This window comes from Hemitrygon akajei, chromosome 11 (genome assembly GCF_048418815.1).
Source record: "Hemitrygon akajei chromosome 11, sHemAka1.3, whole genome shotgun sequence".
NCBI lineage: Eukaryota > Metazoa > Chordata > Chondrichthyes > Myliobatiformes > Dasyatidae > Hemitrygon > Hemitrygon akajei.
The window spans coordinates 162,707,247-162,719,450 of NC_133134.1; the positions used below are offsets into that span (position 1 = coordinate 162,707,247).

The 12,204-nt window shown below is 44.5% G+C and overlaps 1 protein-coding gene across 1 annotated transcript in view; it reads left to right on the forward strand.

Moving 5' to 3' along the window:
- LOC140736212 (deoxynucleoside triphosphate triphosphohydrolase SAMHD1-like) overlaps window positions 1–12,204 on the forward strand; it is a 55,947-nt gene that overhangs the window by 27,517 nt on the left and 16,226 nt on the right. Inside the window, exons 9-11 of the mRNA XM_073062123.1 lie at window positions 1,295–1,403; window positions 2,749–2,840; window positions 7,137–7,252. Coding sequence (XP_072918224.1) covers window positions 1,295–1,403; window positions 2,749–2,840; window positions 7,137–7,252 — 317 coding nt within the window. The remainder of the gene's footprint in view (window positions 1–1,294; window positions 1,404–2,748; window positions 2,841–7,136; window positions 7,253–12,204) is intronic.

The following is a 12,204-nucleotide window of genomic DNA, read 5'->3' on the forward strand; positions in this document are numbered from 1 at the left end:
CTCAAGTTTCCAGATCGAACATCAGAAGTGTTCAGTGGAACATCCCAATTTCTGCCCTACTGTAGTGACTACATGTACTTTTTTTCTCTCAGATTTCTTCTATGGGATCCCATATCCTCCCTCCCCACTTGCAAACTGACCCCCCCCGCCAAGTTCCTGTAAGCTTGCTCTCCCACTTCGTACCCATTCCTCTCCTGCTTTTGACCATTCTTCCTCCGTCCCTTTCTCCCATGGTCTGCTCTCTTCTCCTATCAGATTCCTTCTTCTTCAGCCCTTTACTGCTTCCACCTATCACCTCTCAGCTTCTCCCACCCACCCACCTTCCCCCCCCAATCTGTTCTTACCTATCACCTGCCAGCTTGTCCCACCACCTTATTCTAGCTTCTTCCCCCTTCCTTTCCAGTCCTGCTGAAGGGTCTTGGTCCAAAACATTGACCGTTTGCTCCTCTCCATAGATACTGCCTGAGCTGCTGAGTTCCTCCAGCACTTTGTGTGTGTGTTGCTCTGGATTTCCAGCATCTGTGGAACCTTTTGTGTTTAGGAATTGCATAAATTGACAGCTTTTTCCAACTTAAAGCTGTCAATTTATGCAATTCCTAAACACAAAAGATTCCACAGATGCTGGAAATCCAGAGCAACACACACAAAATGCTGGAGAAACTCAGCAGCTCAGGCAGCATCTATGGAGAGGAGCAAACGGTCAATGTGTGTGCCATGTCATATGATGTAGGTGATCATGGTCTTTCCATGATCATGATTGTACTTGGCAAATTTTTCTACAGAAGTGGTTTGCCATTGCCTTCTTCTGGGCAGTGTCTTTACCAGATGGGTGACCCCAGCCATTATCAATACTCTTCAGAGATTGTCTGCCTGGTGTCAGTGGTTACATAACCAGGACTTGTGATGTACACCAGCTGCTCGTATGACCATCCCCCCCACCTGCTCCCGTGGCTTTGTGTGATCCTGATCAGGGGGACTAAGCAGGTGCTACAACTTGGCCAAGGGTGACCCGCAGGCTAGCGGAGGGAAGGAGCATCTTACACCTCCTTTGGTAGAGACGCATCTCCACCGTGCTACCCTTTAAAAGGATCATCCCTGAACTGACAGGAGGCTATAATAAAATTAACCCATTGTTGGTTGGAAGTGAAATTTAAGACGCAGCTTTTTTCCTCACTTAGGTGTGAGCCGATATAGTGATCTCAGCAGTCAGTGCGAATGTTCGTCAGCACATGTGGCTGCTTTAGCCCTGATATAATGGATGGTGGCATTGATGTATCTTGTCTTGTTTCTGAAGGGACTGTCACCACCTGGGAATCCGAAACAACTTTGACTTTGAACGCTTCCTCAAGTTTGCTCGAGTTTGTGAAGTTGGCAAAATGAACCTCATATGCACCCGAGATAAGGTGATGGATGCGATGAGTTTCTTGTGTGTTTTCTGGAGCCTTGGTTCCAGCAGCCTGCTCTAATAGTTTAGAAGAGACTCCGCTAGGTTCTCGGATAGGAAAGGTTCAGAGAGATATGGGCCGAGTGCAGGCAAATGGCCAGTGGGATCAGATAATTGAGGCACCTTTGTCAGCCTGTAGGAGATGAGCTGAAGGTTCTGTACAACACTGCATTCTGCTGATATCAATTAACTCGGTAAAGGAGCTCTCCCCTCCATGTGCCCTTGCTTTATAAAGTCATAGAAAAGAGCGGCACAGAAATAGGCCTTTCAGCCCATCTAGTCCATGTTGAAACCATTCAAGTTGCCTACTCCCATTGACCTGTACTGGGACCATAGCCCTCCATAACTCTACTATCCATGTACCTATCCAAACTTTGCTTAAACTTTGAAATTGAGCTCGCATATACCACTTGTGCTGGCATCTTGTTCCACACTCTCACCACCCTCTTGAGTGAAGAAATTTTCCCTCATGTTGCCCTTAAATTTTTCAGCTTTTTCCCTTAATCCATGACCTCCAGTTGTAGTCCTACCCAACCTCAGTGGGATAAACCTGCTTGAATTTACCCAGTCTATACCCGTTGTAATTTTGTATACCTCTATCAAATCTTCTGTAAATTTTCTCTGTACTCGTTCAACCTTATTCACATCTTTCCTGTAGGTAGGTGACCACAACTGCACACAATACTCCAAATTAGGCCTCACCAGTGACTTGTAGAACTTCAACATAGCATCCCATCTCCTGTATTCAATACTTTGATTTATGAAGGCCAGTGTTTTAAAAGCTTACTTTATGACCCTATCTACCTTTACTGCCTCTTTCAACAAATTATGGACCTGTATTCCCAGATCCCTTTGTTCTACCACACTCCTCAGTGCCCTACCATCCACTGTGTAAGGCCTACCCTGGTTGGTCCTACCAAAGTGCAACACCTTGCACTTAGCTGCGTTAAATTCCACCTGCCATTTTTCCTGCTGCTCCAGATCCCACTGCAAGCTCTGATGGTCTTCCTCACTGCCCACTACACCCCTTATCTTGGTGTCATGATTTGTTTACCAGCAAATGGAGATGAGCACACTGGCACGAGTAAATTGATGGAACATTGGTATTAGCATCATTCTGATGAACTAACTTGCATCCACGATGTCACTGTCTTGAGATCAGCGAATTATTCGTAAGTTGATACTCTTCAGTGTCCACAGTGTCATAGTGACAGAATTGGTCACTGTTGGGATCTTTTCCTGACATACACACAATGATAAGGGTGAAATGACCTCTCCCTCTCCTTTTCCATCTTTCCCTGCAGGAGGTTGGCGATCTGTACAACATGTTTCACACGCGCAACTCCTTGCATCGCAGGGCCTATCAGCACAGAGTGGGCAACATCGTTGGTTGTATGTGAGTATTCTTGCGTTGGCTGGTGGGGTGTACTTCCCCTTTCTATTCCCTCACTGTCCAGCCTAAGCCTCAAAGGTTATTATAGAGCAGGGGTTTCCATCTTTTCTATGCCATGCACCCCTACCATTAACCAAGGGATCCGTGGACCCTAGGTTGAGAACCCCCGTTATAAGTGTCATTGTGTACAGAAACAGGCCCTTTGGCCAAACTTCTCCATGCCACCATGATCTTCTTCCTAGTCCCATCTACCTCATCCAGATAATATTGAATCCACCACCCTCTGAGTGAAGAAATTTCCCCTCTGGTTCCCCTGAAATATTTCACCTTCATTCTAAACCTTTGACCTCTAGTTCAGTTCCTATCCAACCCGAAAAGAAAAAGCCTGTATGCTTTCACCCTTTTTTCACCCTCAAAGTCCTCTTTCAGATTTCCCCTCTTTCTCCTGAGCTCCGGGGAATAAAGGTCCCAAGTTATTCAACTTTTCCCGAACACATTTATTAATTTATTTGTTTGCTTGGTGAGATACAGCATGGAATCAGCCCTTCATGCTATGCCGCCCCCAATTTAGTCCTAGCCTAATCACAGGACAATTCACAATGACCAATTAACCTACCAATCAGTATGTCTTTGGACCGTGGGAGGAAACTGGAGCACCTGGAGGAAACCTTCACCCACACCGGAAGAATGTACAAATTCCGTACAGGCAAAGGCGGAAGTTGAATCTGGGTCACTGGTATTGGCTTGTGTGAATTTTGTCCTAAGGCACAATGAATCATTGGGGTCAACATTTGGCAAAGAATTGGCAATTGCTTCTTGAACAAAAATTCCAGTCTCTCCCTTTTTTACAAACCTTAGAAGGACACCAGAAGATTGCCTGGGATGGAGAGTGGCCCACACCATTGAAAGGACATGTTTCTCCTTTCTCTTTGCACTGTTCATTTATTTTGTAATTTATAGCAATTTTACATCTTTTCACTGTACTGCTGCCACAAAACAACAGACTGCCCATTATGTAAGACACTAATAATAAACCTGATAGAGCAGCATCAATCATTAAAGACCCTCACAGGACATACCCTCTTCTCATTACCTCAATCCATGACCCTAAAGTCTCACTCTCAATGTTTTAGGAGCAGCTTCTTCCCCTCCGTCATCAGATTTCTGAGCGGTCCATGAATGTTACAGCACAATTGTGATATCTTTTTGCACTATTTCTTATTGCAATGTGGAAGTTGCAGCAAGGCAAGGGTTAAGGTCAAGTCCAGACAAGGATAGTTTACAGATAGGGTGCGGTTAGCCAGGCAAGAGGGGCCTTTGAAGAGCATAGCTCCCGTTTGCCCTTCATGGAGTTGGAGCCATCTGGCCTACCGAGATAAGATAAAGATGCAAACAAAGGGTTCTAGGGCAACACTGTCATTAGTCAGTTACTTTCCTAATTCTGAAGTATTATTGGCCCTTAATCAGAATCAGACTTTAATCGCCAAGTACCTATGCGCATACAAGGAATTTACTTCTGGCAGATGTTGTCTCTCTGCTCATAACAATAATAATGATAAATATAAATGAAAATATAGATTATACATACAGGTAGTGCAATCTAAGTAATAGTTAACCGGCAGTTAACTGTTCAGCAAAGTGACCGCAGTAGGGAAAAAACTTCTCCAGTGCCTATTAGTCTTAGTCTGGAGGGATCTGAAGCGCCTACCAGACGGAAGCAGATCAAACAGTCCGTGCGCAGGATGGGAGGAGTCCTTTATGATGTTCCCCGCCCTCTTCTTCAACCTGGAAGAGTACAGGTCCACAATAGAGGGCAGGGAGGCTCCAATGATGCACTCGGCAGTCCTCACTGTGCGCTGTAGTCTGGTTCTATCCTGCTTGGTGGCGGCTCCAAACCACACAATGATAGAGGTGCACAGGACAGACTCAATTACTGCAGTGTAGAACTGCAGCAGCAATGCGGAGATTCTATTGGCTGTTAATATCTGTATTATCGTAGTGTGATTGGTGATTGATTATTCATACAAGGAATTTGACCATACACAATGTTGCCAATTGGTCAGTATCAAAGTTCAAAGTAAATTTATTTGTCATACTACATATATGTCACCATATGCAACCCTAAGATTCATTTTCTTCCGGGCATATTCAATAAATCTATAGAATAATAACCGCAATAGAATCAATGAATGACAGTGCCAACTTGGACGTTGAACCAGTGTGCAAAAAACATCTAACTGTGCAAATACAAAAAGAAAGAAAAAAATAAATGAGCAATAAATATTGAAAACATCAGATGAAGAGTCCTTGAATGTGAGTCCATAGATTGTGGGAACAGTTCAGTGATGGGGCGAGTGAAGTTGAGTGACGTTATCCCCTTTGGCTGAAATGCCTGATGGTTGAGGGGTAAAAACTGTTCCTGAATCTGGTGGTGTGTATTGTAAGGCTCCTGTACCACTCTTCTAATGGCAGTAATGAAAAGGGAGCATGCCCTTGGTGGGGAGGGCTTTATCCGTGATGGACGAGGCTGTATCTACTACGTTTTGTAGGATTTTCCGTTCATGGGCATTGGTGTCTCTGTACTAGGCTGTGATGCAGCCAGTCAATATGCTCTCCAATACACATCTTTAGAAGTTCGTCAGAGTTTTAGATGTCATGCAGAATATTAGCAGACTCCTGAGGAAGTAGAGGCACTCCCATGCTTCCTGTACCCATCTAGTCGAATCAGATAACATTGGCATTTCTTTGTTCTGACGTCAGAACAAAATTTAGTGACTGAGGCCAGGCTGTTCTTGTGCACAAGTAAAGAAAGTGTGATTGAGGAACGAGGGTGAGTTTTCTGAGTTAATCAAGATCCAAGATTCAAAAACTTTATTGTCATTCTAACCGTACATCAGCTGTGCAGGGCAGAATGAGACAGCGTTTCCCAGGAGCAGTGCAATCATAACATAACAAATGCAACACTAAATAATAAATGTAACAATAAATAGTAAAACACAACAGCCACATGTCAGTTAAAAACAAGTTATAAGTATCCAGTGCAAGTTAAAAGTGTCCAAAGCAGAGTCAGGTAGAGCAGCTGTTTAGCAGTCTGACTGCCTGTGGGAGGAAGCTGTTTAGTAACCTTGTGGTTTTAGTTTTGATGCTCCTGTAACGTTTACCTGATGGCAGAAGAACAAACAGTTCATGGAGAGGGTGTGAAGGGTCTTTAATGATGTACCGTGTCTTCTGGAGGCACCGACTCTGAAAGAGGTCTTGGACAGAAGGTAGGGAGACCCCAATAACCTTCTCTGCTCCCTTAACCACCCTCTGCAAGGCTTTTTTGTCGGTAGCACTGCAGCTGGAGTACCAGGTTGTGATGCAAAAGGTCAGCACATTCTCAACCACGCCTCTGTAGAATGTAGTTAAGATGTTAGTGGGAAGTGATGCTTGTTTAAGCTTCCTCAGAAAGTGCAATCTCTGCTGGGCTCGTTTCACAATCCCAGTGGTGTTCCTGGACCAGGTGAGATTGTCCGAGATCTGCACCCCAAGGAACTTGATGTTTTCCACTCTCTCCACTGTGGAACCGCTGATGCTGAAGGGTGTGTGCTCAGGCTGAGACTGTCTGAAATCGACGATCATCTCCTTGGTTTTGGTGACATTAAGCATCAAGTTGTTGTCACTGCACCAGCTCTCTCGGTGTTTGACCTCTTCCCTGTACATTGTTTCATCATTTTTGCTGATGAGCCCCACCACTGTGGTATAATCGTCAACTATAGTAGCTTATAGTATTTTTAAATCTATTCCTGCACAGAGTAACAAATTTCATGACACATGTCAGTGATAATAAATCTGATTCTGCATTGAAAAGACATGATGATATTGGGGAGGGTGTGCAGGGAATTCACCAGGCTATCGCCCAGTATGGAGTGCTCCATTTATGAGGAGAAAATGGATAAGCCTGGATTTGTTTACCTTGAGGAGGCAGAAGGCAGTGTCCATTCAGAGGCATAAAAAATTATGAGGGCTTGGATCTTCCATCATAGCAAAATGGAGGGCAAAGTTTTAGGGTCAGTGATAAGCGATTTAGTTGAGATCTGAGAAGCAATTTTAATTTGTCTAGAGAGTGATGGGAGTCTGGAACATGTAAAGGGGATTGTGGAGGCTGGTACTGTCACAACATTTACAAAATCTTGAATCGCTGTGGTGTGCAAGGCTGTGGTAAATTCTGCAATCGGATAGGTATGTGGTGGTTAGCAGGAACTTGGGTGGGTTGAAGGGCCTTTATGAATCCAACCCTGTCTCTGTCTAATCCACCAGGATCACGGAGGCAATGGTGTTGGCAGATCCGCATATCCAGATTAGTGGAGCAAGTGGGAAGCAGTATAGAATGTCAACATCCATTGATGACATGGAGGCTTACACCAAGCTCACAGGTGAGTACTCCTGTCCTTAAGTTTGGCCTAAATTTACTCTTCAAATGCTGGATGTCCGCTGCATAGGATGAGGCCATTCAGCCCACTAAACTGTATAATCTTCCTAGTTCTGGCCTCGCTAGCACATGGCTCAGGATTGCTATCCATGTCACATTCTCGTGGCCACAGCTAGGAAGGTTATACAGTTTAATACGGGGCTAAGGAGTTGATGGAGGAGGGAGGGCATACAACTTTCATTGGGCTCTGTTCCAGGGACGGTGGGACCTGTACAGGATGGACGACTTGCACCTGAACTGGAGGGAAACTAATACCCCAGCAGGAAGGTCTGTTAATGCTGCACAGTTATAGAGTTGCAGGGAGATGGGAACCAGAATGCCAGAACAGTGGAGAGGTTGTGGAGGCAGATGTTGGTAAGACCTCACAGACCAAGTTAGGAATCAAAAGGTTGAGCATGTACTTGTAGTGTCCTGAGCTGTGTGTATTTCAATGTAACATTGAGAATCACAGGAAAGGCAGATAAAAGTGCTGAAGATGAGGTAGCTGGTTTACAAACAGAGGCAACGTGGAGTGGCTGTTGATAGGGAAAAATTACAGTCAACAGGATGAGTTGCAACATAAAAGGTGGAAAAATGGAAAAGGGTGAATACAGAACTGAAGGATTTATATTTGAATGTGCGCAGTATACGGAATAAGAGAGAAAGAGCTGAATGTCCAAGGATACACATTGTTTCGAAAGGACAGGCAGGAAGGCAGAGGGGGCGGTGTTGCTCTGACACTAATGAAAAATGAAATCAAATCATTAGAAATATAGTGTTGGGAACTGTATGGTCATGCACTTTTGTAGAAGGAATAAAAGAGCTGACTCTTTCTAAATGGAGAGAAAATAGAAAGTGTGAATCGCAAGGTGATTTGGGAGTCCTTGTGCAGGATTCCCTAAGGGTTAATGTGCAAGTAGAGTCTGAGGTGGGGAAGGCAAATGCAATGTTAGCAATCATTTGCGGAGGACTGGAAAATGAAAGCAATTGAGACTTTATAAAGCACAGGTGAGGCCTCGCTTATTGTGAGCAGTTTTGGGCCCCTAATCTTGGAAAGGATGTACTGAAACTGGAGGGGTCAAAGGAGATTCATGAAAATGATTCCAGGATTGAATGGCTTGTCATATGAAGGCCTTGATAGAGTGGATGTGGAGAGGATATTTCCAATGGTGGGTAAGTCTAAGACCAGAGGGCACAGCCTCAGAATAGAGGGGTGTCCTTTTAGAACAGAGATGAGGAGAAATTTCTTTAGCCAGAGAGCAGTCAATCTGTCGAATTCTTTGCCACAGGCAGCTGTAGAGGCCAAGTCCTTATGTATATTTAAGGCAGAGGTTGATAGTTTCTTGATTGGTCAGGGCATGAAGGAATGCGGGGAGAAGGCTAGAGATTGGGGCTGAGAAGAAAATTGGGTCAGCTGTGAAGAAATGGTGGAGCAGACTCGATGGGCCAAATGGCCTGATTCTGTTCCTTTATCTTTTCATCTTATTGTCTTGTAACTGTGCTATCTCTCTGTCAGAGCCCACCAGTAAATCCCAGTGTCCTGGTCTTTCCCTGTCGTCCTTCACCTTCATTTACTAATCCAAATCCCTTCTAGTGAATTTTTTTTTCCTGGGCATTCTCTCTTCTCCCCTCAGCTATCCGACAGAAGAACCAAAAGCTTGAAAGTATGTTCCACCAACATCAAGGATAGTTTCTAACCAGCTGTTAAAAAACAATCAAAAAGTTCCCCAGTGCAGTACCTCACCATCTACCTCATTATGATCATGCACCATATTGTTCACCAGTGTGAATTTTCTCTGTAGGTGTTGCTTTATTCTGCAGATATTGTTTTGCCTTGTTCTACCTTAATGCACTGTACGAATAGCATACAAGAAAGATCTGAGGTGAAAGAGGCGCTGTTGTGCCTTTTTCACCGCACAGCTGGTGTGTACAGACCACGTGAGGTCCTCGGTGATATGGATGCCGGGGAACATGAAGCTGTTTACCCTCTCAACCCCAGATCCATTGATGTCCATAGAGGTTAACCCGTCTCCATTTCTCCCGTAATCCACAACCAGCTCCTTTGCTTTTGCGACATTGAGGGAGAGGTTGTTTTCTTGACACCACTGTGTCAAAGAGATGACTTCTTCCATGTAGGCCACCTGGTTATTGTTTGAGATGAGGCCAATTAATAGACAATAGACAATAGGTGCAGAAGTAGACCATTCGGCCCTTCGAGCCTGCACCGCCATTTTGAGATCATGGCTGATCATCTACTATCAATACCTGGTTCCTGCTTTGTCCCCATATCCCTTGATTCCCCTATCCATAAGATACCTATCTAGCTCCTTCTTGAAAGCATCCAGAGAATTGGCCTCCACTGCCTTCCGAGGCAGTGCATTCCAGACCCCCACAACTCTCTGGGAGAAGAAGTTTTTCCTTAACTCTGTCCTATATGACCTACCCCTTATTCTCAAACCATGCCCTCTGGTACTGGACTCTCCCAGCATCTGGAACATATTTCCTGCCTCTATCTTATCCAATCCCTTAATAATCTTATATGTTGCAATCAGATCCCCTCTCAATCTCCTTAATTCCAGCATGTACAAGCCCAGTCTCTCTAACCTCTCTGCGTAAATCAGTCCGGACATCCCAGGAATTAACCTTGTGTTGTTGTAATGTTGTGTTGTCGGCAAATTTAGTTAGCAGATTGGAGCTGTGGCTGGCGACACAGTCATGGGTATACAGGGAGTAAAGGAGGGGACTCAGTACACAGCTCTGAGGGGCTCCTCTATTGAGAATCAGAAGGTTGGAGGTGAGGAAGCCCACTCTTACCACCTGCTGGCGATCTGATGGGAAGTCCAGGACCAGCTACACAAGGCAGGGTCAAGGCCGAGGTCTCTGAGCTTCTTGTCATGCCTGGATGGGACTATGCTCTACCATAAGCATCCTTCTTCTCCAGATGTGTAAGCACGGTATGTAGAGCAGTGCCATCTGTCGATCAGTTGTGTCGATAAGCGAATTGGAGGGGGTCCAGTGTGTGTGTTAACAAGCTGCAGATGTAGTCCCCAACCAGGCTCTCAAGGCGTTTGCTTATTATTGAGGTGAGTGTGACAGGACGCCAGTTGATCAGGCATGTTACCTTGGTCTGTCTTGGTACAGGGACAAAGGTGGATAATTTGAAGCAGGAGGGCTCTCTACACTGGGAGAGGGAGAGATTAAAAATGTCTGCGAACATCCGAGTACTCGCCCTGGGATGCCGTCTGGTCCCGCAGCCTTCATTGAAAACGTCTGCGTACCTCAGCCTCAGAGGTGACCAGGTTGCAGGTTGTAGCGCTGGCTTTCCTCGGAGGCTCAGTTAGCGACATCAAACCGAGCGTAAAAGCGATTCAGCTCATCTGGGAGAGAGGCCGCGATGTTGGCGGCACCACGACATTTGGCTTCGAAGTCCGCGATGGTACGCAATCCTCGCCACAAGTCACCTGTGCTATTTGTAGTGCATCTTGGCTCAATCTTGTCCCTATATTATTGTTTCGCAGCCTTGATGGCTTTGCACAGATTGTAGCTGCTTTTCCTGAGCTCCTGCTGATTGCCGGCAGCATGAGTTCTGTGTCGCACGGTAAGTGCTGCTTGTGTGGAACTAGGGTTTCTGGTTTGGGAAGAGCCTGACCGACTTTGTCGATGCACTTCCGGATGAAGCACATGACTCCATCCGTGAACTCGGAGACATACCAGCTGACGTCATCGAAGCAGTCCTACAGCATGGAGACCGATTGGCTGGACCAATACTCAAACGTACTTATATTAACACTGCCTAGAACGAAAAAGGAAGAAGAATAATAGATGTGAAAAATTTACACAATAGTCAGATAAAACTTTTGAGGTTACGTTTTTGTCAACAAAAACAGGATTCAGCACTCCATATGAGCATATGCAATTCTGATAAGTATGCATCACTAAACGTGAAAGAAAGCACAACCCAGAAGAATAAAGGAATTACCACTATTGAAGAAAAGGTGAACCAATGGAGGAGCATGAAGCTCCATGGAAGACATCCCCATGATCTGAGCAGACTAGATGACAACAAGGACATGTTGAACGCCTGGCTTAGAGTTGGAGACTTTTCCCGGAAACAGAGGGGTTCCTGTGGCAGTACAGGACCAGGTGGTTAACACAAAAAAAATCAAAATTACATAATAAAACACCAACAAATTCAAGACAATAAATCCAGTAAATGCCAGGAGAAACCAGAAACAATCCAACACATTCCAGGACCCTGCAGCAATCTGATTACTGACACAGGCACAATCAAGTGGCAACATCATTCACCAAAATCTTTCTTTAAAGTACAAACTCATAAAAGACACCATACCTTACTATAAATGCAAGCCTGATCCAGTTTAAAAAGTGAGAGTCCTACGAATTATATTATGACCAATCCATTATTAGAGATAGGACAATCTATAATAACCATCTGGATATAATATTACAGGATTAACAAGCAAGAACAACTTAATAGATATAATCATTCCACACACACATAACATACAGAAATTGATAAGTGAACAACACCAGAAATATGCTGAATTAAAAGAGGAAATTGAAAGACTATGGACCATGACCAGGGTAAACATTGTCCTGATAGTAATATCTACAACTGGTATCATCCCAAAGTCACTACACAATGGCATTAAGTAATTAGATCTCAACAATGTTTATATAAATCTCCAGAAAGCCACAATACTAAACACCACTAGAGTAGTCTGAAAGTTCCTAGCAATTGAGAACCAAGTGTGGTTGGCCATGCCCTTACCTTAGGTTTTACCAGCTTGACCTGAGAAAAAATAAAAACAATAATAACAATGTTAATAAATAAATAAGCAATAAATATCGAGAACCTGAGATGAAGAGTCCTTGAGAGTGAGTCCAGTTCAGTGA